Source organism: Balearica regulorum, chromosome Z, assembly GCF_011004875.1.
Source record: "Balearica regulorum gibbericeps isolate bBalReg1 chromosome Z, bBalReg1.pri, whole genome shotgun sequence".
Lineage (NCBI taxonomy): Eukaryota > Metazoa > Chordata > Aves > Gruiformes > Gruidae > Balearica > Balearica regulorum.
This window is the reverse complement of record NC_046220.1, coordinates 29404274-29431836: the sequence shown is the minus strand read 5'-3', so window position 1 is coordinate 29431836 and position 27563 is coordinate 29404274. Positions and strand designations below refer to the sequence as shown.

Genomic DNA, 27563 nt, shown 5'->3' with positions numbered 1-27563 from the left:
AACTTTAAGGAGTATCTTTATTGTATCGTACATAGATCTTACCTTTTCATTTTTTTTATAACCCTCTACTGTATAAAGGAAACTGTATGGAGAATTTTTTGCTCAAGTCTCAGTGAAATGAAATGGACAAATGCCAGTGCAATCAACTTCTCCTATCCATGTATTAAATTAAATATCTTCATTCTAGAAGAAAAGAAAAAAGAGACTTTGGTACTAGGATCACTAGATAAGATGGTGGTTGCATTCATGCAAACATCACTGTAGTGAGCAATTTCCCTAGATTTTATACTTTAATAGTATAAGAAGTCATGCTTTTGTACTCCCTGCTTCCTGTAAATGAACTGAAAACATTCATGAGCCAAATCTGAAATTGGGCACATGCTTACTTAGCAGGTACCTTTATTTTCTCTAGTGCCAATGATGCATTTACCTGAGACAGGAGCTTAAGGTTCTGGATAACAATGTAAACACAAAAGTGAGATTCCTCTGCTAAAATGTGGCAGGGAAAGAGTAGATTTTACAAATGCTACCCTGACAATTCTTTTGCTGCCTCCATTGGCAGGATAGCAAACAATGGCATGATAGACCAATGGAAGAGCAAAGCAGAGACAACTGTACTGTTCTGCTTACCATGTTCTAGCTTCTCAGACACTTCTAAATGTTTCTCTTCTAGGATGAAGATTTCCTTAATTTGATTTTCAAGGCTATGATGAAGGATTCCTTGAATTCTTCACGTCCAGTCTCTTCTGCTGTTCAGTCTTCAGAGCAAATTGAAGAAATGTTTGATGCACTTTCGTATATCAAGGTAACTTTAAAAATATTTGGAAATATTTGGAAAATGAGATAGCTATTGAAAACATGAGTGTGGAATCATGAATAAGTAGGTATGTGCTGACAATTGTTTGGGGGTAATTTACACCTAGCACAAACAATGCAGGATCTCTCAGTGTTTCTGAGTGTCTACATACACTTTCCTTAATTAGGAAAGGATTATGTATGTGTATTTGCATGCTCACTTAACATTTTTTCTGCTTGTTGCATGCTTCAGCACAAAGTAAAATACTCATTAAGATGTAAGAGGGGACCCAGTAGGTGAAACAAATATCCAGCTAGTCATATATTCTTTTTCTCATAGCAGACTGTAACAAGTACTGAAGAAAAAAGTAACAACAAGGCACTTTACTGAAGCAATTGCTTCTTTTTATAGTCTCTCTGCTTTTAAAAAACAGTATTTTAGAGAATTCCTGAGCTGGAGGCTTGCATCTGGAATATAAAATTATTTCACTGCATATCCTGGTTGTCTGCAATTTGATTATTTCTAGTTTCTAGTGAGGGTTGTGTGTGAGGTTTATCTTTTTAAAGCTTCACAGTGCCTCACTTGAAAGATACGTTAGAGCGCAAGTATCTGTATTTGCCAAATTTTTACTCATGTTGTCTCTGGTTTTAGATACTGTGTACCATGATTTTGGTAGTATTGGAGGAAAACCTTTTATATCTTTTGGATTAGCTGTCATTTTTCCCCCCACTATCTCTGTATACTTTTGCTTTTGTCTAGTAAGAAACCATGGCCATAGCTAGTGCTTACTAGAAAATAGTCAAACACTACATCTTTCATTCAGTGGAATGCAGTTCCCACAGCTGTCTTGGTTTGTCTCCTCTGATTTCTTTTTGCAAGTCTCAACTGGTCAACACGTTGCATCCTTGAGTAGTCTGAGATCCCAAAATGACCTACAATAGTGATGTGCTTCCATTTATTTTGGTCTTTGTTTTCTGAGCTACAAGAACAGAGATGTGTGCTTTTCAGCTTCCCTTAGTTGTGGAATGCATTTGGTTTCTCTCCCTAAGCTGTATATCAAAAGGCATGGCTGTTGTTTCATACCTCAGAGTTGCTCAAGTAATCTCAAGTAATGCCCTTTGCAGTGAGTTTCTGGAAGCTACGCATCATGCACGATCATCTCTGCAGCCAACTAACTTCAGAGAGAACAGTTCTGCCGCTCTTTGCGTGATCAAAACTCTATATAATTTTAATGGAAATATTCCATAAGTGATTGGGCTGGAGTTTCAGTCAATTAGTAAAGTGTTATATTTTGAGAATTACTTCATTACTTTATTGCTAGTAACAAGTATGTGTACCTTCTAAATAGAAATGTAGCAGCCTACACCTTTGAGTTTAGGAGCTAACCAAAAGAAGTTTTGCCCTTGCATTGTCAGAAACAGGTTTTTCATGGCTGCTTTGTTTCAGAGGCTTTCATTGCATAGCTCTTCATTCATGCATGCAGTCTTTGTATTCCACTACTCTTGGCCCTATATCTTAGCTAATGCTCTTGGCAATTTGAGTGAGAAGACACTTGCAACGTGGTCCCTAATCAGCTAAGGGGACATCTATTATTGAATTGTACAACTTTCTTTGTTTTACTATATCACCAGCTGACACAGCTCATGTAGATGGCCACTACATTTTACTGTCTGGAATAGGAATTATTATACAAAATTATTTTTAGCCTAGTTGTTTTGCAGACTATCAGCAAACCTAACACTCAAGGGTGGGCAGTCAGTTCCAGCCTACTATAGCTCATCTTTTTTCTGTAATTTTAATTTTTTTATATAACTGCAAATCATATAACTGTTAAACACTGTCTCACAAGTTCAGTTCTGTATCATACAGAAGAGTATTGCTAATGAAATATGGCAGCCAGCAGAGACCTATCAGTAAGAAGACGATATTTTTGAGATTATGTTAATTGAAAAAAAAAAAAGTCAATCTCTATTATCTTGTTTTGTAATTGTATTTTGAGCCTTTGAAATATTAAAAAAAAATTTTTTCCAAAGCAAGTGAGAAAAAATTTTAAGCTGTATTAGCCTTTTTTTGTAGTTGTATTTGGAATTTATGAAATAGTAAAAAAATATTTTTCCAAGGCAACTGACTGTTAAGGCAATTATTCAAATGATATTGTTTGAGATAAAATCTGCCAGCTTCTGAGCTATTGTTGTACTGTGAAAGAGCTATAATATGCATATGCTTCAACAAGTTCTATAACTTTAATTTACCAATACTTTTTCTGGTTTTTTTCTCCCTAAAGGGAGCTTCACTTCTTTTGATGCTAAAGCATTATCTCGGTAAGGATGTTTTCCAAGCTGGCATTGAAGTATACTTGCATAATCACAACTATGGATCTGCCCGGAGTGATGATTTGTGGGACAGCATGAATGAGGTATCCATCTTTGATACACTGTTCTTTTTTTTTTCACTTCTCTAAGTGTGTTGTGAATATTTATTTATTTCCGTGTGTATGAAAGAAATAAGCTAATACACTATACGTACTATACTCTGAAGTTCTTACTCCAAAGTTCTGTCATACAGATGTGTAGATTGCTGTAGCTTCTAGGACTCCATTGAGTATCATCCCAAAAAAAGTGCTGGAAATTGGTATTTACTACCGTGCATGTCCATGTGTGGACACGTCAGTACATACATATCTTCTCTAGAGTTGCACTGTTAGTGTGCTGAAACTTTGTTTCAGTGATAGCGTCTGTTTCAACAAGTGGTACTGGAATTGCAGGAAAACAGGTTGTAGGGGACAATTTAGTTTAGCAGCTCTGAAATACTAAGGCAGACATAAGGCTGTGTCTGATCAAAGTGGGTGTGGGAGAAGAGCAACAGTGCAAGAAAACAAGGGCACGGGTAGGAGAGAGCAAGGGCAAGAGATGGCAAGCCTGTGGGAGCCAGGGAGGGCAGGGGCAAGAGGGTGCGTGTGAAAGAGGGGGGGACAGATGGCAGGAGGGAGAGAGGGGGTGAAGGAGAGAGAGAGAGAGCAAGGAAGGGGTGGGGGCATGAGAGTGCAAGGGAGAGAGCACAGGATGAGGACAGAGTGAGAGGGAGAGTGCAAGGGGGAGAGTGTGCAAGAGGGAGTGAGGGTGCAAGAGAGAGAGTGACTCCAACAAGAGCGAGCTGTTGAGTAGCCACAGGGAGTGTCAAGGTAGTTGTATAAGGGAAGGGAACAGATTTCCATAGGAGTGTGTGTACTGTATAGTACGTGTTAAAGTCTCTGAAATAATGTGAGGGTCCCTCACAGATGCTGAGTGCTAGACAGGATGCTAACAACATTTAGTTTTGTTTCTTGGCATCTACCTTATGATATTTGAACTTCTGCAGAACTGGACCCACTGTTAGTTATTGTCAGCTGTCACAAGTGGCTGTAAATTTGTGTGTTTAGTTATACACAGTCACTAGTTTGCCAGCTAGTAATGGATTATTACTGATGGCAGACTGTGACTTTCTTATGACAGAGAACTCTTCTGGTTTGTATAGTGATTTTTATAGTTCAAAATAAACTTTCCTCAACCTTTGCAAAATGGAGCCTCCTGACGGAGCCTCCTGACCAACCATCTTCAGTCATGTACACATAGAGAACGTACCACAGGGAGATGGTAGTATCTACGTACAGTGGCTAGGGAGACCACAGAGGTGCCTCACATTTAACTTATGTGAGAGGTTAAGTGTTAACAGATGCAGGATTTAACTGTTAGTAGAGCATGGGAAAAGAATCCTTCTTGAAACTTCAGATTACTTGCTTAGTCTGTCTCCCGGACTCAGAAAAGAATTTTTTTATTTTAACCCTACTGTTTGTCAATGGGGCAAGTTCAGCTTTTCCGCAAACTCAGCAGACCTCTTTCTCCAGTCTTTTGGAACCTCAGTCATCATCTTTTAAGAGTCAAAAGTAATTGTTAGCAACTCTGGGATTGCTTAACTCACCTATATTAATATTGTAAAGTGAATCACATCCAATCAACTTAGTAACATCTAATGTCAAAACTCAGTGTGAATTTCCTGGTTTAATGAGAAACATCCCTTTGGTGCTAATTTAATAGTTACCAAATTCCTGCTGACACCAGGTATTTAACAGCATTATCTACCAGAAGTTGCCCTTCTGTGTGGAGGAACCCACCAACTGGTTCTTTAGCTGTTTTCTGATGCTGCTTACAATATTTGCCTTTTCGTCTGTGCCCATTTCTAGCTGCACCTCATTTTGTGCCTAAGGCTTTGTTTGGTGGTTATTTTCCATTTAAGTGTTAATGCTGTTAATTTTGTGTTTTCACGTAGCCCGCACTTTCGTACACTTTCATATTTCCTTTTTCTAAAGACTTATGGTATAGCTGGACTGGTCTGGTATTGCAGTAAGTTAGTTTACATTTAGGGCTTTTATTATTGCTTCCCTGAGAAGGTACCAAATTTTCTGCGCTACGTTCTTTCCATTGATTTTCACCTATTGCATCTCTGAATTTACTGAAATGTACTGCCCTGTGTCCATTTTCCTTTGTTTTGATACTCTTTCTGTCTTAATATTTTTCTTTTTGTACCTTGAATTTTTACTTTCTCTTGCTTTCTAACAGTCTTTCATTTTCAGATTCTCAGCCAGACTCTGTTGGTTAACAGTCAAATCTAGAAAGGCTGTATCTCTGATTACTTTCTCTGCCCTTGGTATCAAAAGTTAATCCATTCTGCAAACTTGATGAAAAGTCTTTGCTCAATAGTATTTTCCCCCAGTAGGTGTCTGAATAATTTAAACTATAGGAACTAGATGAATATAAAATATTGTGTACCTATGTGGTCTTTGAGTTGACTGATACCATTATTAGTGCCCTTGGATTCCATCCAGTGCCCAGATCTGCTAAAAGTTTCTTTCAAAGTTTTATCTTCATTATACAGTAGGCCATATCTCTGTCTGGAACTCCTTGATTCTTCTCAGTTTTAGATGTGAACTATTTCACTGAGTCTCCCTTATGACAAATAAATTGTTAGTATTATCATGTATTGTGATCTTTGGTATCCTTTTTGGTTGTTTACTGTATTTATGGTAATAGTAAAAACAAATTTATGATATTCAGCAAATTGACTGGCTCTTTTTCCTTTGCTCTCATTAATTATGCCTAGGCTAAATGTGCTTGAAAATTCCAGCCATAAAAGTGGTGTTTTCTTTGATCATAAATTTTCACTGTCCACACAGCAAAATGCACAATCATTAACTCTTAACCTTCTCTGTGGAAATCAACAATCATGGTTGGAGTAAAGATGAGAAACTGAATGAAAAATCTGTAGCACAGAAAGCAAACTTCTTGTATGCTTTGCCTAGAGAAAAGAAGGATGAAGTTATTTTCATGAAGTTGCTTTCATTGGAGTTAGGAGCAGCTGTTGAAAGAAGATATGTCAATAAAACCAATTCATGTCAATAAATTTTTTGCTATGATGAAACTATGAACCTATAATTTCTAATAAATTGGTTTGATTTCAGGTGATCGGGGAAAGTTCTATTTTGGAATAAAATTATTTCAGTGGAGCAAATTTCAAATTTACTTGTTTCTGTACAGATCAGACACAAATCTTTCTGCCAGTCTTTAGGTGACTTACAATGTTAGCATGGAAAGACTCTTGCAAGTTAGCAAGGTGCAAATACTAACCTTAATTAGTTTCCCAATCTCTTAACAGTACTGTCATCTTGGGTTTGGGTTTTTTTGGTTTGGGTTTGGTGGGGTTTTTTGGCTGGCTGGCATTGATCTTACAGATTTCTTGGTGGTTTCAAAGTGTAACAGGAAGGAGAGGAAAAGATAGTGGCAAAAGAAATTGAGAGCATGCATTCAGCACATCTTGGGCAATTTATGAAGGGATTGCATAATGTAACATTGTAGTAACAATGTTAGCTTATGGATAACAGGAGGGAAGAAGAGGAATTAGCCAACAGCGGGTTTTGGGAGTATGTAAAAAATGAAAAAAAATTTTAAACTTTTGATAGCGAATTGCTTTCCCGAAATTGAAACCCCTATTTAAAGTTTATGGTCATTTTCTACATAAATAATATAGCATTTTTCCATGAGGGTAAACTGTATGTATTATTGTTGGCTTGAACAGTGGGCAGTAAGTTGCTGATGAACTAGAACTAGAGAAAGGCACACTATAGGTTGGTAAAAGTTAAATGTAAAAGGAATAATGATATATTAATTTCCCTATGTTCTTGATGGCTCAATCTAAAACATATTTTTGTAAGTTAGGGGACATACTGTATTTTTCAGGTTGGATGATAATTTCTGCTACTAAAGAGGCAGTAATATGTAAACATTATAAAGTACTTGTCCCTTAGTGGGGATGATGTACAAACAGTTCCTGAAAGATTAGAAGAGGTTGGAGGTTGATGTTTCCAATTTGTCTTTCCACTGCCCAGGTAGGATTCTCTCAACTTAAGAAAATAAAAAACACTTGCTAAATTGTTACTTATGAATTTACAACCTCAGTGTCAAAGTGATGTTTTACAGATGCAGAATCATGCTACTACTTTGTAATTTAAGAAGGAAGGTTTAAATACATTCTCTATTTGCCATTTTCTTGTTATGTTACGATTTTTTACAGATCACCAATGGAACACTAGATGTAAAAAAGTTGATGAAAACTTGGATTCTGCATAAAGGATTTCCTTTAGTCACTGTTGTCCGAAAAGGAAAGATTATTTCTGTACAGCAAGAGAAATTTTTGTATTGTGTGGATCCAGAAAATTGGACATCAGACGCAAGGTTACTTACCTTCTTAATACTTTTTATCCATTAAAATCTACCTGCAGATGTCTTTCTTGTATCTTGTACACTTGTAAACAGGGGTTCCAGTATTATCTTTAAAGGTAGGCAGTAATAGAGGATTTGGCACAGAAATTCACATGTCTGCTATCTGGCTGAAGATCCATGTTTATTTCCAATCAAGCAACTGGTAAAAGTCTGTGACGTCCTTTGTGAGCTGAATTTCTTATTTGCATCCTTTCCTGAATTTTTAAGCTTGAGATGAGTTGTGATAAATAGTAGAAGGAATTCTTCAGGCTTTTTAGTACCAAAAGACAGATCTCACATGTAAAGTTTTCTTTTAATATCAGAAAGTTTTGTGTCGTTATTGAGAAGCTGTAGAAGGGCAGGTTGCAGAAGTTTGCAGAAGTTACAGATGTGTATGTATTGCTTTAGAGCCTCTGCTCCTTCCTGCCAAAATTCAGTGTACATCTTGGGCTTTGTTAGAGGAAAGTAGAGAAGCTAGAATCAAAGCTTTCTTGGCTTAAAAATTTTAAGATGGCACTAATGCGTAACAGCAAATGTCTGAATATATGAGAGGCAATATCCATTGTACCAAAACCTAAAGGGAAGTACATATGCAAATGCTGAAGAAGAAAAGATATGGCAGTTGCTAATTATAAAAATGAATTTACTGCAAATATATCTTGTATTATGAACCTTACCCTATTTTGTAACAAAGCAAAATATGTAGGTTTGAATATTTTTCAGATTTTGGTGGTTTTATTCAGTTGTTTGAAGTCTTAACAGGAACCGAGTCCTTTGCATCATCTTGCAGTATCAGGCCTGGGAGAGGAATTTGTCTCTTGAAATGTTGGAACTTGTGCTTTGTTTTATTTTTGTTATATGGAGGAAGGAAAGTGGTGTGTGTTTGAAGGGAAGAAGAGAAGGATGGGCAGGCTTAATTACTCTTCTGTTTCTAGTCGATGTCAATTTGGGGAGTGCATGAAAAGCTTTTGAAGAAATTGCTCTGTGTGAGTCCTACACAGAGGAGATCCTTGTCAAAATCGGAATGCATATATGCAAGTTGTTTCATCTCACTCAAAGTTGTGTTTTCTCTAAATAGTCAAGTCCACATCATCATTGTGGGCCATCATAGCATTTATTCTTCCAGCTTGCAATTCACTTGAGGCAGTCTTTGTGGTATCAACTATGGTTTCTATTACCATGATTTGGAATTTGAGTCTTGTACTTGAATCAACATAAGTTGTTTTTTAAAAAAATAATAGAACTTGCAAAATTTCAGGAAGACAGAACATTGGACTGAGGTGAAAATAATACTGGCTGAATTTCTGATACAGCCAGAGATTTCCTGTCCATATGACTTTGGACAAGTTACTAAACATGCAGAACTGAGGAAGAAGTACTAGGAAATGTGGTGTCCCTAAGGGGTCTGTACTGGGACCAGTACTGTTTAATGTCTTCATCAGTGACAATGAGATTGAGTGCACCCTCAGCAAAACTGCAGATGACACCAAACTGTGTGATGTGGTTGACATGCGTGAGGGATGGGATGACATTCAGAGGGACCTGGACAAGCTTGAGAAGTGGGCCCATGTGAACCTCATGAGGTTCAACAAGGCCAAATGCAAGGTCCTGCACTTGAGTCAGGGCAACCCCTGGTATCAATACAGGCTGGGGGATGAAGGGGTTGAGAGCAGCAATGTGGAGAAGGACTTGGGGTTAGTGGTGGGCAAAAAGCTGGACATGACTCGGCAATGTGTGCTTGCAGCCCAGAAAGCTAACTGTGTCCTGGGCCGCTTCAAAAGAAGTGTGGCCAGCAGGGAAGTGATTCTGCCACTCTACTCCTTTCTGGTGAGACCCCACCTGGAGTACCATGTCCAGCTCTGGAGCCCTCAGCACAGGAAAGACATAGACCTGTTGGAGGGGGTTCAGAGAAGGAGCACAAAAATGATGAGAGGGATGGAACACCTCTCCTATGAGGACAGGCTGAGAGAGCTGGGGTTGTTTGGCCTGGAGAAGAGAAGGCTCAGGGGAGACCTTATTGCGGCCTTTCAATACTTAAAGATGAGGACAGACTATTTAGTAGGGCCAGTAGCGATGGGACAAGGAGTAATTGTTTTAAATTAAAGGAGTGTAGATTCAGATGATATAAGGAAGAACTTTTTTATGGTGACGGTGGTAAAACACTGGAAGAGGTTTCCCAGAGAGGTTGTGGATGCCTCATCCCTGGAAACATTCAAGGTCAAACCGGAAGGGGCTCTGGGCAAACTGACCTAGTTGAAGATATCCCTGCTCGTTGCAGGGCGGTTGGACTAGATGACCTTTAAAGGTCCCTTCCAACCCAAACCATTCTACGATTCTGTGAAATTTTCCCACTTCTCAACATGGTGGGAATAAAAAAATAATTGCTGTACATGCTGTACATGTATTCTTTCATCATATTCTGATTGTATGAGTGAGATTTATACTTTATTATTTTATATAGCATGCAGTGGTTCTAATACTACTAATATATTAAAATTCTTGAATTAAAAAAACCCCAAACACTTCAAGACAAATAATAAATGTATAATACGTCAGTAAACATTTGCTTTCCTTTGCAGTTATCTGTGGCATATTCCTCTGACCTACATAACTAGTAGCTGCAACTTGACCCATTGTACTAATGCGTATTTACTGGACCAAAAGTCAGGTATGTCACTCAAAATTTCAGTAGCAAGGTACTTAAGTATTACAGATTACTGCTCTTTCTGAGCACATACTTGCATAAGATGTGAAGATGAAGGCATACATAGTACAAAATAATTACAGAAATCTGGAGCCAAGCATTACTGGTGGTGTCATCATAAGAGAGTTGATTCCCTATAGCATTATACGTACAAGTAAATGGCAGGAACTGGGGCAGATGCACAGCTTTGAAATTTGTAGTAGTCTGTACTCTTTTCATCCCAGTGCATACACAAAATCTCTCAAACTTGTCATTTTGGGTGTGAGTAATGGGGGAGTTGCTCTGCCAATGTACTGAAATGCAGGGAATTTGGTTTCCACTGAAATATTATTTTATTTTCTTTAATAGTGTAAGAAAATACTGCATCTGGAACAGATGTTTTTGAGAATGCTGTTGTAGAACTTAAAACCCTTAGATCTTTTCATACAAACTCTCTGCTTTTGCTGCAGTTGCTAGTTTGAATCCTAAATTGCTAGTCTATGTTGGGTTTTGTTTATTCAGCTCTGTTTTTTTCCTTACCACGTGAATAGTTACTATACACTTTTATGTAGTATTGATCTAAAATTACTTTGGCTATCTCTTTGCAATGACATGAATATGTTTTTGCATTTTATTGAAGCTGGTCTTGTCACCGAAATCCGGGAATAAACCTCGTAACACCAATGTAGCGTTAAAAGGCAGGCATTCTTTATTGCAGTGCTGGATGCATGGGGGATAGCTCCACCCAAAGTGCATGCCAGGTGATCACCAACACACAGGTTATATAGAATCAAAATATATATATTCATCGTTTTTCTCAGAAAAGGCAGTCCTATGATAATAATTTCTTAGAATCCATTTCCATATTCTCCTCCTCGTCACGCATGCTCAGTGATTTCAGTTGGTGGTCCTCAGGGGTCTCTGGTGGTCGTCAGTGGTCTTGCACCCGTGTTCGCTGGGTGACCCTCTTCTTGTGGGCATGCGCAGTACCCTTGCTGTGGATGCACCTGTCCATAACGACTTCATAAGATTAATATCTCCAACCCTATTGTTCAGTTTGGTAGGGACTGTACATGGAACATAGCAGCATTGTACCTTGCCATGGTCAGTTAGCTTCATTACCTATTACCTTGGTTACAAACTAATTATCTCAACCTGATTCTATAGTTTCTGTTTCACGGCCCCTATCCTACGGTTACAGTCTGACTCATTGTCTTACGTCTGCTGATGTATTTTCTTCTCCTCCATTAAAGTTACTGTTCAGTGCATTTATCTGGCAATTATTTTTAATTCATAAATGTATCTCACACCTCTACTTTTTGAAATAAAAGTATACAAATTTTAAATCAAATTCTTAGAGCTGATCTTGACATTTTTACAGTTTTCTAATTTTTACAAACTGCCAGGCCTCTAAAATTACTTTAGAAGAACAATAATTAAAGTAAATATTTTTTGTTTATGTCATTCTGGCATTAGTTTTACAAAGCCTTCAGGTTATTCCTGGCCTTTTTCATTTGAGGTGGAGTTTTGGAAAAAAATACTATGAATTATCGGAATGGAAAAACAAAGCGGTTTAATTGAATGTGTTCTTGATTTTACTAGAACTAGTGGGTACGTAGCCTGATTTCATAATCTTTGTTTGACCTCAAATGACCCTGTTGGTGGTCTCATGTTCATCATACTAATTCCTTACTCACATGAATGTTGAGGATATGAGAGTAGGAGAGATGTACCTAAGAGTTTGGGGTAGAATATTTACTAAATTTCAAAGGCATTGTAGGTGCTATACAATTTGATGTTTTGGCAGTAGTTATAGAATCAACTGAAATGAAGAAATTTTTCCCAAAGCCTTTCTTCTTGTATCTAGTTGACTCTGAAACTAGAGTGTGTCCTGTCATCTACTTAATGCCATCTCCTTTTCTCTATGTCTTTATATGATGTAACTGCTCCCTATAGAGAGATAGATATATATATATATTCCTGGTTCTGGCTAGGATAGAGTTCATTTTCACAAGGAGCCAGGACAGGTGAGCCAAGCTGGCTGGGGACTTTTCCATACCATGTGACGTCATGCTCACCATAAAAGGGGGCTAGTCGGGGACAGGCGGTTTGGTGGTGGTGGCTTTGGTGGATCAGTCACTGGATCGGTAAATTGCTTTCTGTTATCACCCATTGTGAATATCTGTTATCAGTACTGTTGTTGATTGTTTTCCCTCTCCCTTGCTGTCCCAGTAAATTGCCCTTATCCCAACCCTCAAGGCTTTGCCATTGTTTTTCCCGTTCTCCTCCCCATCCCGCCGCAGGGGAGGGGTGAGCGAGCAGCGGCGTGGTGCTCAGCTGCTGGCTGGGGCTGAACCACGTCATTCCCTAACACACAAAGAAAAGAGAACACCCATTCATTGAAAGTATTTATAGGGCAGGGGGCTGCATCACGCACCAACAATATGAAAGTGGGCAGAGAGGAGATGGGGTTGTTTGAAAGGAGGACTGGACAGCAGGTGAAAAATTACTGCACTAAATAATTAGCTGCATAGATATGATTCAGGCAGATTGTGATACTGTTCATTCAATCAGATGTAGGAAGAAGGAGGAAGTACAAGCTGGAATTTTAGAGCCTTCTTGTGGAACCTTTGTACTGGTCTTTCTTCACAGTAGGGGAAGCTAGTGCGTGGAAAAGGATTTTTTGACTCTGGAACCAATCTACTTCATAGATTTGGATTTAAACAAACTGTTGCTAAATGTTTGTTTCTGCTGTTAACTGTTTGTCTGTCCATTAGCTGTCATTGAACTTCCAGAAGAGGTGGAATGGATAAAATTCAATGTGGACATGAACGGCTATTACATAGTACACTATGCAGAAGACTGGAAAACGCTGATTGCTCTGTTGAAAAAAAACCACACTGTTTTGAGTCCTAAAGACAGAGCCAATTTGATCAACAATATCTTCAACCTTGCAGGGTAAGACTTTTATATTGGAAAACATATTTAATATATGTTTAAAGTTTTTTCCAAGTCAAAGAAGATCAGACTTAGATTCTAGAGAAGACTGCTTCAGAGAAGTTTTAATTCAGCCTTCATTATCGTATTGGAACTGTTCACCGTTCACTAATTTTTTTTTTTAAGTTAAGTCACTGATGCTTCCATTTTGTTATTAGATGTTATCTCCCCATTCTTTACAGCAGTATCCATTTATTTGCATCACAGAGAGCCATGTGATAGCTTCCATTTCTGGAAGACATTGGGTTTTTTAGTGTCTGATAATCTGCCTAATGGACTGTTTTCCTGTATTCTGTCAATGAGTGCTCCACTTCAAAAAAGTAAGCTATTTGCCTTTCAAATTTTTACTGGCTCCCTCCCTTGTCTTTCACCACTGCCATCAGAGCAGGTGAGGCTGAGCATTCTGGATAGCCTCTTTGACAGCTGCTTCCTGTGTCTGAGTACCCTCATTTATGATAAGTATTTTTAGACATTATTGTTACATTTCTATACCTATTTTCATTTTTGTTAATTGAAGGCATATTGGTGGCCATTGTTGCTTTGTTGCTATCTTACTAATGTTATAAAAATCTCTACATCTAAAATGTTTCTTATGTTACTTCCTCTGTTCATCTATCCCTCTGTTAATGTAATGGAGAGCATGACTTCTGAACTTGTTTCAGGGAGTGCTTTTATTCTGGAAGTCATTTTAATGTTTGTGTTCATTGACCTATAGTCTAGGAAAAGAGTCTCTGGAAAAGGCCTTTGAGCTGATCGATTATCTTAACAAAGAGAGCAGCACTGCACCACTCACTCAAGCTTTGTATCAGCTGAGTCTTATATACAGCCTTTTAGAGAAAAACGGTGAACAACAACTGGCAGCACGAGTCATGGTATGTCTTAGTTTTCAGTAAATTATAATTTGAAATAATTAGCTGTAATGTTCTTTATAGTTACATTATCTTTTTAAGTGTTGATTGTTGAACATTCAGTAGTCTCACTAAGTTGGATGGGGATTCTAGATACTTGCCAGTCTTGCCTGCTTTTGTTAAGTAGTAGTGATCTCTTAGTGAAATGCTAATATTTTTTTATTGACTTTCCCCTGCAATGTTTTGTGGAGAGTGTAATACAGTGGGAACATAGTGGTATCTGGGGATTTTTTATAGTGACTATAAATGTATATAAATAGCCCAAGCTGTGGTTTGTAACACAGTGTCTATGAGATTATATTTAAGGTGACGTAATTCAGCTAAGATATAGTAGCTGGTCAGGCACCTAGCTGTGATTTTGGCAAGCTCCAAAACTACAGGCCTGAAGGAGTTCAGCCTGTAGATAAAGGTTGGTTGGTTGGTTTGTTTGTGCTAAACTAAGGTGTATTAACTGTCGCTTAATGGAGTTAAAAACAGTTAAACCTACAGGAGTTTTAGTTAGTTGTAGTTAGTTCAGATAGTAAACTTAAGTACATACAAGTCCGAACTGCAGCTCAAATAATAGTCTTCAGTTTCCATGTGCAATTTAAGATGTAGGGCTGGCCCATCTTTCAGATCTATGTGGTAGCTGATATTTATTCATACAGATAAGATATGGTGTATGTAAATTGGAATAGGTAGATGAAAAACTACTATGGTTAACTTCCACAGTTCTAAAACATACCTTTTTTTTTTCTTTTTTAAAACTAATATTGTATATAGAAAATTCTCTTGGAAAGAAGCATTATTTTACAAGAGGGATAATTATTTTTTTTCCATTAGCATAGAATAGAGCAGCTGCTGGGAGATAAAATTGATAAACAGTGTTGGACAGATGATGGGACCATGTCTGAACGAGAGCTCCGGTCAACACTGCTAGCTTTCGCCTGCACTCATGATATAAGAAACTGTAGAACAACTGCCACTGAGATGTTTGAGAAGTGGATGAAGTCTAATGGCACAATGAGGTACTACAAAAACTGAGCTTCTGTTTCTTTTATCTACCTGTTTTCCTTTTACTTTGCCACAATTATTTTGGAGGGGGGGGAAACAACAAACAAAACAACCAAACTGAAAAAAACCCCCACCACCGCCGCCGCCACCAGTTGAATATTGATAAAGCACTTCATTCTGTCTTTTACCTCATCTAGAAGTAAATGCTGTTTGAGGATGAGAGGGAGAACTCTGCTAGAATTTAAGACTTCATCTGCAGTCTCATTACGTGTGACTCCAAAACCAGCCACAAATTGCTTCCATCTGCATTTCCTAAGCTGCATGCTCAAGGAGGATTACTTAGTAGCAATGTCAAAGCATACCTTTTTATCTTGCAGAATTCATTCTGCTCTGGATTCATGTGCATTTTGAGCCACAGAAAGTTACTCATATTTTTGTGCAATTTACTGTGCTTTCATGTGACTAATATGATTTGCCTTTTCCCAGTGATTTCAAGTATTAGACTGGCATGATTCAGTCCAGCAAACTTACAATTGCTACAGAATTAAATTACTCAAAAGAGAGGCATCGCTTTCAAGCTAATCTTTTCATTTTGTGACTATTCTTCCTTCTTTTCTCAGATGAGCATTTTCATGTCCCCCTTTTTTTTTTTGTGTGTATGCGTGTGTTTGGTTTTTTGTTGTTTTGTTGTTGGTTTTCTTTTTCCCTGTAGTCTGCCTAGTGATGTGATGAAAGCCATATTTACAGCTGGAGCCAAATCTAGTGATGGTTGGGAATTCCTCCTAAAGATGTACTCCTCTTCAGTTTCTGAAGCAGAGAAAAGCAAAATGATTGAATCCTTGGCCAGCACAGATGATGTCAGAAAGCTGATATGGTATGAAGAAGCCCCAAAAGTTGTATGCTGTGTAAATTAAAAGCATTAAAATCTTCTTTGAAAAAAATCTATTTTCTTTTTTGTATTGTTGAAAAAATTTCTGATTGCTGAAGAAAATCTATCCACATGCTTTGTACAATCTTCCATAAACATGAAGAACCTATTATTTTTCACTTAAAAATACTTTACTTAACAGAGTAGTTCAAAAGGATAGATTCTGAATACACATAAAGAGAAAACATTTTATAGAATCATAGAATGATTGGGTTGAAAGGGACCTCAAAGATCATCTAGGTCTAACCCCCCTGTTGCGGGCAGGGACACCCTCCACTAGACCACTTTGCCCAAAGCCTCGTCCAACCTGGCCTTAAACACTTCCAGGGATGGGGCATCCATAGCCTCTCTGGGCAACCTGTTCCAGTACCTCACCACTCTAACAGTAAAGAATTCCTTTTTAACATCTCATCTAAATCGACCCTCCTTCAGCTTAAACCCATTACCCCTTGTCCTGTCACTACACTCCCTGATAAACAGTCCCTCACCTGCTTTCCTGTAGGCCCCCTTCAGGTACTGGAAAGCCGCAATTAGATCTCCCCGGAGCCGCCTTTTCTCCGGGCTGAACAATCCCAATTCTCTCAGCCTGTCCTCACAGGAGAGGTGCTCCAGCCCTCCGATCAGCTTTGTGGCCCTCTTCTGGACTTGCTGCAACAGCTCCATGTCTCTCCTGTACTGGGGCCCCCAGAGCTGGACACAGTACTCCAGGTGGGGTCTCACCAGAAAGGAGTAGAGGGGCAGGATCACCTCCCTCAAACTGCTGGTCACGCCTCTTTTGATGCAGCCCAGGATAGGGTTGGCTTTCTGGGCTGCTAGCACACACTGCTGGCTCATGTTGAACTTCTCATCAATCAATAACCCAAAGTCCTTCTCCTCAGGGCTGCTTTCAATCCATTCCCTGCCCAGCCTCTAGTTGTGCTTGGGATTGTGCCAACCCACGTGCAGGACCTTGCGTTTGGCCTTGTTGAACTTCATGTGGTTCACACGGGCCCACCTCTCCAGCCTGTCCAGGTCCCTCTGGATGGCATCCCTTCCCTCCAGCACGTCGACCGCACCACACAGCTCGGTGTCATCAGCAAGCTTGCTGAGGGCACACTCGATCCTACTGTGCGTGTCACCGACAAAGATGTTAAACAGTGCTGGTCCCAGTACCGACCCCTGAGGAAAGCCATTCATCACTGATTTCCACTTCAACATTGACCCATTGATCATAACTCTTTGAGTGCGACCATCCAGCCGATTCCTTATCCACTGAGTGGTCCATCCATGTCTCTCCAATTTAAAGACAAGGATGTCATGCGGGACAGTGTCAAATGTTTTGCCACAAGTCCAGGCAGATGACATCTGTCGCTCTTCCCTTGTCCACCGAAGCTGTAACCCCATTGTAGAAGGCCACCAAATTTGTCAGGCCTGATTGGCCCTTAGTGAAGCCGTGTTGGCTGTCACCAATCACCTTATTTCCCATGTGCCTGAGCATAGTCTCCAGGAGGGTCTGCTCCATGATCTTGCCAGGCACAGAGGTGAGACTCACCCGGCCTGTAGTTCCCTGGGTCTTCCTTTTTTCCTTTTTAAAAAATGAAGGCTATGTTTCCCCTTTTCCCAGTCAGTGCGAACTTCACCAGACTGCCATGACTTCTAAAATATGATGAAGAGTGGCTTGGCCACTTCATCCGCCAGTTCCCTCAGGTCACGTGGATGCAACTCATCAGGTCCCATGGATTTGTGCACCTTCAGGTTCCTTAGATATTCTCGAACCTGATCTTCTCCTACAGTGGGCAGTTCTTCATTCTCCTAGTCCCTGCCTTTGCCTTCTGTGACCTGGGCAGTGTGGCTTGAGCACTTGCCAGTGAAGACTGAGGCAAAGAAGTTGTTGAGTACCTCACCCTTCTCCATATCCTGGGTAACGAGGTCACCCGTTTCATTCCGGAGGATACCCACATTTTCCCTCGTCCTCCTTTTATCACTGGCATACCTATAGAAGCTTTTCTTGTTGTCCTTGACATCCCTGGCCAGGCTAATTTCTGTCAGGGCTTTGGCTTTCCTAACCCGATCCCTGGCTGCTCAGACAGTTTCTCTGTATTCTTCCCAGGCTACCTGCCCTTGCTTCCACCCTCTGTAGGCTTCCTTTTTTTTGTTTGACTTTGTCCAGGAGCTCCTTGTTCATCCATGGGGGGCCTCTTGGTGGTTTTGCCTGACTTCCTCTTTGTTGGGATGCATTGCTGCTGAGCATGGAGGAGGTGACCCTTGAATGTTAGCCAGCTGTCTTGGGCCCCTCTTCCTTCCAGGGCTTTGTCCCATGGTATTCTAGCAAGCAGATCGCTGAAGAGGCCAAAGTCTGCTCTCCTGAAGTCCAGGGTAGTGAGCTTGCCGAGTGCCCTCCTCGCTGCCCTGAGGATCCTGAATTCCACCATTTTGTGGACACTGCACCCAAAGCTCCCCGTGAGCTTCACTTCCTCTACCAGCCTCTCCTTGTTGGTGAGAACAAGGTCCAGCATGGCACTTCTCCCTGCTGGCTCTTCAAGGAGCCTTTAATTTAAAGGCTTTGCACTACTGGTAACACAAAATTGCAGATTTTGTGATAAATGTAACAAAATTGCAGATTGGTCTATGGGGTCTTAAAAAATTGGTATATCTTTATATCCAAGATAAGTAGCTGTGGTTTTTTGGGATTCTTTCTTTGTGTGAAATTTTGACTTTATATTGTGTTCCAGCACCTCTCTGTAGACCAAATCTCAGTACTGCATGGAGGACACCAAGGTTGTCCTACTAGGTGATTCTTGCTGCAGCTCTTTTAACCTTTCAATATATTATGTTTTCTTTTACAAGTTGTAGAATTTACTTCATCTTTTCCAACAACAATGAAAATTCAGGTTCTTGGTTTAGAGCTAAGGTCCCTTTTGATACTTGAAAACTAAAGCTAAATGAGTACAGTGGTTATAAAATAGAGCATCGGTGTGTTCCAGATACCAGATGGTGCTTGTTGTTTGATCTATTGTATAATCTTTGCCATCTAATTCGGGAGTATCAGGAGAATTATGTGAAGATATGAATAATGTTGTTTCTTGTCCCTTTTCATACGCTTTGTCTTTTAGGTTAATGCAGAACAGCCTTGAAGAAGAACTCATCAGGGCACAGGAGCTTTCACATATCATAGCAACTGTTAGCCAGAGTTTGCCCGGATATTTGCTGGCCTGGGACTTTGTCAAAGAGAACTGGGACAAGCTTACACGAAAGTAAGGCTTTTAATGTAGCTGAGACTTCACACTGAGAGTGGCAAAAGCACCTGTTTGTTTCTTTCAAGCACAACATAATAAATAGTTGTGTCACCGAAACCTGGGAATAAACCTTGTAGCACCAATGTAGTGTTAAAAGGCAGGCATTCTTTATTGCAGTGCTGGATGCATGGGGGATAGCTCCACCCAAGGTGCATGCCAGGTGATCACCAACACACAGGTTATGTAGGATCAAAATATATATATTCATTGTTTTTCTCAGAAAAGGCAGTCTTATGATAATAATTTCTTAGAATTCATTTACATTTCATTCACTCTCCTCCCCATCATGCGTGCTCAGTGATTTGAGTCAGTGGTCTTCAAGGGGTCTCTGGTGGGCATCAGTGGTCACACACCCATGTCCGCTGGATGACCCTCTTCTTGCAGGTATGCACAGTATTAAGTATATTATTATTAATCATAAGATTAATATCTCTGAACTTGTTAATCATAAGATTAATATCTCTGAACCTATTGTTTGGTTTGGTAGGGACTGTATCTGGAGCATAGATTTTGGTAGGGACTGTACATGGAACATAGCAGCATTGTACGTCGCCATGGTCAATTAGCTTCATTACCTGTTACTTTTGTTACAAAATAATTACCTCAAACTGATTCTATAGTTTCTGTTTCACGGCCCCTATCCCACGGTTACAGTTGGACTCATATAAGAAGATTTGTATTAAAATTGTAAAGCCTGTTTTAAAATCTGATTTTAGAAAAATAACTTGGAATATAAACTTTGAAGTCTCACCAATAGTTGATGGGACTTTGGAGCTTCCTAGAGCCTCAGAGTAATTCTATAAAATCATGATCTGAATTTCTTTTAAATGGATGATGTTTCTAAGATGATTGCTACAGATGCAGGATATTTATGTGGATCAACTGCATTCAAAAGCAGACCCAGGGAATTAATTTAGCATTTTTTTTTCCTGTCCTAGTCTCAAAACCAAATAACCAAAAAATCCCACTTACTTTAGAAAGAAATGTTCTCCTTAACTGGCCTTGAAGGATACCAGCAGGAGAGTTGGCCTGCAAGTCTTCAAAAAGCTAACAGCACGTGGAAAACTGTATTTCTAAATCCTAGTTTTGATTTGCAGCCGTTTCACATTGCTTAAAAAGCTTCTCCTGGATGAAAATTTCTGCTCTAGCAAGCTCTTAATAACCAATATTACAAAATTACTTTGCTTGAAATGAAATCTGGTTGCAAATTCAATTACTGTGGAGTTTTGGAACACATACCACAAACATGGTTCTTAATATACAGTGTGTGGTGTCCTCAGTTCTTTATTATTTGAGCTGTGATAAAAGTTTGAAAATTTTCCATGTCTTTTGCTCTGAAGTTCAATTTTTAGAGGTATTAGGGAACTAGAAGCTTGGACTTCTAAGACTTTGTATCTTTTTTGAAAAATGAGATATGTAAACTTTAAGTGCTTTTAATGATTTCCAACCACTAAACGAAAAAAGTAGATATAAGAATGTGTACATATACTGAACCTGCATCTTAAAGTGGCCCCTAGTTAAAAATAACTTGTTTGCTTGTATTGTATTTCAGGTTTCACCTAGGCTCATATACTATCCAGAATATTGTTAGTTGGTCAACTTCTCAATTTGCAACAAAAGCACATCTACTTGAGGTGGGTGGCTTAATCTACCAGACAGGGATATTTTCTATCACCAATGCTGTTTTCATTTAATTGAGGGATGAGGAAAAAACGTGTTATTTCTGTCCATGAGGCCCTTTTGCAAGGATATACAGCTATTGCGTTCCCTGTTTCACACACGGAAAATACATATACATAAACATGTTGAAGATTACATATTGAGTCTCAGGCAGAGTTGCTTATAGAGTTGAATCCACTTACCTGTTTATACTGTTTTGTTTTCCTGTTCACCGGAACACACTGTCTCCCAAAATAGTGATTTGGTCTAGACAGAATTTTGGTCTAGATTTTGTAAACAAGCTATGCTTTCTGCATCTCTGGAATGTGATGGAGCACCATAAATATTGCTTTATGTTATTTTTGCTGTCAACAATCCCAAGGAGCTATTGTGGAGATTGAGTATCAGTTTAGATACAGTTAATAGCCATTAGAAATCTCTGTTGTCTTCCCTAACAAGGCCTTGAAGTTAATGTGTCAAGAATGGTTTATGGTTTAGTCTAATGTTTTCATTCAGATAATTTGGTAGAGGTAGTTGTTTATGGTTGATCAATATTATTTCAAGAGTTAGCACTGGCAGTTATAATGGTGAGTGGGTGTGGGTGTCATTCCAGAGCGCTGAAGAGGGTTGCTTGTAACAATCAGTTCTTTGTCACAGAATGAGACACCTTTTCCAGAACATTGAGTGGTCTGTGATGAATATGATAAGTAAATGTCTGTTTGTTGGTGAAACAATTTATTGAAACCAAATGAGTTATTGCTGCAGTTCCCATGAAAAATGCTTTCCTTGCATTTTGGGAACTCCTTTGAGGCATTTGCTTAATGCATAGGTACAAATGATTATTGGGAATGGGTTTCCTACAGAATAATGTAGCCTTTGCTTCTCAACCTGCTATTTGTGTGGCCAGTGTTGATTTTAATTAAAATTTTCTTCTTCTTTCTTTTCTCTTGTTGTGCAGGTAAAGTCATTTTTTGAGTCAAAATCAGAGGAGAGTTCTCAACTGCGTTGCGTAAAAGAGGCAATTGACACAATTCACCTCAATATCCAGTGGATGGAAAGGAACTTAGCAAAGCTACAAGAACTTCTGTAATGCACATAATGCTGTGACGTGTCAGCCATTTAGGAACAATGTGGGCAGTTGCTGTATTTCTTTTGCAAAAGCCAGGGTGAAACAAGGCATCACTGCAACATTGTTTGCACTATTAAGGAATCTAGGTAGCTCAGGGCATGTCTCAGATAAATTCCTTGGAGATAAATTTCCTTGGAGCATTTATAGGGAAGATAGAAGTATTTATTCTGAAACCATTTTCATCTACAGACCAAACATCTGCACAAATGATTAAATATAATTTTATATTTGAAATATATGCCCTTTCATTTGGAGTTGTGTTGTAGTTTCTTAGCAGTGGGTTAATATTGACAGTTAGGGTACAGAAAGAAAGAGTTAACATGATCTGTTACTTTGCAGACTGCTCATTGAGCAGTAGATTTTTTAATGCAAACTGTAGGTTTGTAGAATATGTAGATATGTTGTGAAACAAAATCATACTTCAGATACATAAGCAGTAGTGGAACTTACAAAGTACACCAGTTTAAGGTGAAGTAAATAAGGTTCCCATTTGACTTAGTTTGGATTTTTTTATTTTCACAGTATTCTTTAGGAATTACACAAAAAGATAGGAATAATTTTTCATGCTAATAATAAACACTATGATATGTGGGAGTGGCTGGGTATGGAAAATAAAAACAGATAGCAAAACCAAGTGTTTTAGAGATGGGATTTCCAGAAACACTGATATGATCTGGAACTTTTACTCTGAATTTATTGGACTTTTTGAGAATCTCATCATTAATCATTTGACTTTAACTGATTTTCCTGTATTGATCTCTGAGGAACTGCACAAAATTGCATTTTTACAGGTCGTTTCATCTGTTAGGCTGACAACTGATTTGTGCCCTTTTGACTACTGATTTTTAATTTCACCACTTGTTGCAGAGGGTCTGCAATCAATATGTATGTGAGTCACTTCATTTGGGTAAACTTCTGGTTTTTCCTTGCCTGATAATTGCATATCACAGTATAATTTGTAAACATTGCTCACTCTTTATAATATTAGCTTTAGGAAACCTTTTCATTTAGATCTTCATGACTTGTTCTTCTACTGTTGTGAAAAACCTTGAGAAAAATCTTCAAAGTCTTTTGAAGAAAAGGATCTAAAACCTTAATGTTCTCCATTAGAAAGGTGAAATACCTACTATACCATCTATACAAAAGCAGTGAAAAAGGCCATTTTTGAGGTATAGCATATATATACAACATGTGCAAGAGTAAACATACCTTTTTATCTGGGGATCTGGTCTATTCATTTCACTATTGATGCATCTTTTGTGGATTCATGCAAGCAGATTTGGACCTATTGTTATCCAATTATGTGATTTGTTATAAAATATGATGAAAGCACTAACAATTAAAAGTTGTACTGTTTTAATTAAACTAATTTAATTTCAGCTACAGTAAATTCTGAAGAAGATAATAGTTTGAATTAGAGTTAAGTTAATGGACTTAAAAATTTGTCTCAGGGTAATTCAAATTGAATGCTTTAATTTATGAAACTGCAGCATTGGCTGTTTATTTGGCTAGCAAAAATTGTAAGCTATGATTGATTAAGCCATACTATACTTTTCCCATCTTTTCAGAGTAGCTGTCAAATCTACTGGAAAATAAATTCATCATTTTCTAGTTAATAGTAGAATTGTGAATGTAATTTTAACCTTGAAATTATCAGAAAGAATGTTAGACCTGAAGAGTGTCCAAACAGTTGTTTGCCCAAAAGGCCCAGAATTGAATAATTTTTACATGCACTGAAGAAGGACCTGGCAGTATGAACGTTGAAAATAAATCATACTTACTTAAAATTATGAAATTAGAACTGTAATTAAGTATGTTCTTGGATTTTTTGTACTGCCATTTGTTATGGCTTCATTTCCTCCTTTATTTTAAACATTTGGAATCTATATAGAAATATGCGTTCCATCTTTGTATTTGTGTGTGTGTGTGTGTGTGTGTGTATACACATATATGTCATCTCTTTTTCTTTCTAGTCATTTCTTCATATTAAATGAGAAGTCAGTAGTGAATTTTGACTTTTCTATCCCTTCTGTCCCCTCACATGTGTTTTACCTCATCCCTGACTGCAGTATTGAGGCATATAAAATCTAAAATGGAAACTGGAGAAGAAGATCCCATCATCCTCCTGATTTCTGCTGTGGAATTTAAAAGAAATATTATTTTATTCAAATGCTTTAATGATGGATATGAGGAAGTAGCCTGGAGCTGAGTTTTAGACAGCAAAGTATACCAAGAAAATCCAGAAAATTGGGGAGCTTGTGGAGGGATTATTGAATAATTTTCATTGTACTATTTGTTGTATATGCATACTTCTGGTATTGTTGTCCCAAAACTGGGGGTTCGTTTACACGGTGTGCAACACGCCAATATACACACAAAGCAGAGGTATTTTATTGCATATTTGCACAGATATGGGTGTCTGTCACAAGACAGCACACCAAAGCTCCAAATCGGTGGTTATTTATATGTACAACATTAATATATTCATCTTTCTAATGCATATGCATGGTTATTCAATTAAATAATTGGTTTAGGTTTCTTTGTCTATCATGCAAACTAGAACGCATGCTCAGTTCTTTTCTCCACCTTTATCTTTTGAGTAGGTAGTGTAATTGGGGTAGGTGGTCCGTGGGACGGTGGTTGCGATCTCCCCCTGTTGGAATTACCTTTCCCCTAATTTCCTTCTTCTTTGGCAATCCTCAATGAACCTTCAAGGCTTGCTGGTCAGATTAACAATTTATCAGTTACACTTCTACTTCCTGACAATCTCATCTTAATTAGTACATTGTTTAGATATACATTAACTAACACGGGGTAGGACTATACAATGGTCGTCCTTAGCAACAATAGTCTTGATTTTTTGCTACAGCTGTATGTCAGTCGTAGAGGTCTTAAAATTATTTTTCTGTCATGGAGTCTCCAGCCTTATTAAAAATTGTGCTGGAGGCCTTCTTCCATGAGAAACGTTTAACTATGCTCCTCCCTTTTTGAGTATATTGGGAACTGCCAAAGATTGGAATGGCTAAGACCTGGTGCAGGACAGACAGCCATTGCTAACAAGGCTCCGTTTTGGACATGGAGTGGAGTGAGGGTCAGGAAAAGGGTTAGGGTTCAGTGCAAGACAAAGTGTATAGCGCTAGCACTAGGGGAGCTGTGGAAAGGCTGCTGAGAGAAGGTGAGGGCTGCCCAAAGCTTTCAGTCCTGGGCACTTTTTCTTGGGAGCCATAGCTGGTGGTGTCCCTGTTGGACCTGAGATCTGGGTTGGGTTAGGGTTGGAGTGAGTCTTAGACATAGGTGCAGAACAAAAAGCAGAGCCCCATTGTTTGTGGGACCGTGAAGGGGTTGCAAAACAAAGGGGTGGGCTGCCAAAGCTTTCAGTCCTGGTTAGTTTTTCCTGGGAGCTGTTGCTGGCATGGCTCTGTTTTGGACAATGGCTTAGGGTTGGGTGAGAGTCAGGGAAAGGGCCATGGTTAGGTGCAAGACAAAGAACAGACCCCCAGTGTTAGGGGTGGGTGTATGAAAAAGCTGCTGAGGTAAGGTGAGGTCTGCTAGAAGCTTTCAGTCCTGGCCACTTTTGTTGAAGAGCCATATGGCATGGGGTGTCCCATTATACCTGGGTTCTGGTTAGGGTTTGTGTAAGGGTAAATACATGCAGGACAAAGAGGAAAGCCCTAGTGTTTGTGGAACTGTGAAGGAACAGCCAAGGGAGCATGAGGGCAGTCAAAAGTTTTCAGTCTACGGCATTTTTTCATGGGAGCCATAGCTGGCAGCATCCCTGTTGGAGCTGGGGTCTGTTAAGGGTTATGGCAAAAGGGAGAATTAGCCATAGGTGCAGGAGAGAGAGCAGAGCTCCAATATTTGTGGGGCTGTGAAGGAGCTGCCAAAGGAAGGTGAGGGCTGCCAAAGCTTTCAGACCTGGCTACTTCTGTTCGCAGCACTAGGTGTGAGTGTCTGTTTTGGTGCTGGGCTGTGAGTGAGGCTGAAAGGGGTAGGTGAGGGTTAAACGGTAAAGCAACCAGAGAGCCCCAGGGTTAGTGAGGCAGTGAAGGGACTGCCAAGGGAAGCTGTGGCTCCCAGGCAAAACAGGATTTTTGAATTCATCACCTTGCCCTGGCCTTCCCCTTGCAGCCCCAAAACACTTGGGCTCTGTGCCATGTCAGGCACCAGAACCATGACCTACCCCTCGTGCTAGCCAGAGCTCAGCTTCAAAATGGACACCCTCCAGCTAGGGCTCCCACACAGAAATGGCCAGGACTGAAAGCTTTTGGCAGCTCTCACCTTATCTTAGCAGCCTTTTTGAATTCCCCACTAACAGTTGGGCTCTGCACTTTATCTTGCATGTAACCCTAACATTAAATCTTTTCCTCACCCTCTTTAAGCTCATGTCCAAACAGAGCCTTGCCAGCCATGCTCCCAGGCAAAAAGGGGCAAGGACAGAAAACAGTTGCGGCCCTCGCATTCCCTTGGAATCCCCTTCGCACCTCTATGAACAATGGATCTTTACACTTTGTCAGCAACCAAACACTCACCTAAATTTTCACAACAGCCAGAGCACAAATTCGAAACAGACACATACCAGCTATAACTCCTACATAGAAGTGGCTGGGACTGAAAGCTTTTGACAGCCCTCACCTTCCTTTGGCAGCCCATTCAAAGCCCAGAAATGTGGACTCTGTGCTTGTTCTACCATCTGAATCTCACCTACATCTGCTACTGAAGTCTCAGACCAGGTCTCAAACACACACCCAGCACTTCGGTCTCCCAGATAGATGTGGCCCAGACATAAAGCTGTTTGCAGCCCTCACATTTATGTGACAGCCCCTTTGTTCTGAACATGCTCTACCACCGTACTGTCACCTATACCCTCACTTGCAAGAACCAAGGAAAACTGACAGCTGCCAGTGATGTCTCCCATACAGAAAAGGCCAGAATGAAAGCTTACCCCAGGTGGGATGGGAGAAGAATATGAAGGGTAAAAGTGAGAAACTAATGGATTGAGATAAAAGCAGTTTAATAATTAAAAAGAAATAATAATTAAGAAAATATTTGTAAGGAGAAGGGGGAAAATAACAATGAGAGAGAGGAAAATTAAAACCAAAGACAAGTGATGAAAACAATTGATCACCAATGGACTGATGCCCAGCCAGTCCCCAAACAGGGTCCCCCTGCCAACCTACCCCCTCACCCCACCCTCTCAGTTTTATTGCTGAGCATGATGCCATATGTTATGGAATATCTCTTTGGCCAGTTGGGGTCAGCTGGCCCAACAGTGTTCCCTCCCAATTTTTTGCGCACCTCCAACCTACTCACTGGTGGGGTAGTGTGAGTAGAAAAGGGCTTGACACTGTATAACCACTGCTCAGCAGTAACTAAAACATCAGAGTGTTATCAACATTGTTTCCAG

At 39.4% G+C, this 27563-nt stretch overlaps 1 protein-coding gene across 5 annotated transcripts in view; it reads left to right on the top strand.

Annotated features, from left to right (window-relative positions):
* LNPEP (leucyl and cystinyl aminopeptidase) overlaps positions 1-24659 on the top strand; it is a 73630-nt gene extending 48971 nt beyond the window's left edge. For 2 of the 5 annotated variants that reach the window (XM_075739282.1, XM_075739281.1), the window contains 11 exons: positions 674-805; positions 3081-3212; positions 7400-7560; positions 10167-10255; positions 13048-13228; positions 13983-14139; positions 14998-15182; positions 15881-16042; positions 19189-19329; positions 20924-21005; positions 21989-24659. In XM_075739282.1, the coding sequence (XP_075595397.1) occupies positions 674-805; positions 3081-3212; positions 7400-7560; positions 10167-10255; positions 13048-13228; positions 13983-14139; positions 14998-15182; positions 15881-16042; positions 19189-19329; positions 20924-21005; positions 21989-22120 (1554 nt within the window). In that variant the 3' untranslated portion in view covers positions 22121-24659. Of the gene's footprint in view, positions 1-673; positions 806-3080; positions 3213-7399; positions 7561-10166; positions 10256-13047; positions 13229-13982; positions 14140-14997; positions 15183-15880; positions 16043-19188; positions 19330-20923; positions 21006-21988 lie in introns of those variants that run through there. The other 3 variants (XM_075739284.1, XM_075739283.1, XR_012832919.1) reach the window with 3 other exon arrangements.
* Positions 24660-27563: the final 2904 nt, after the last annotated feature.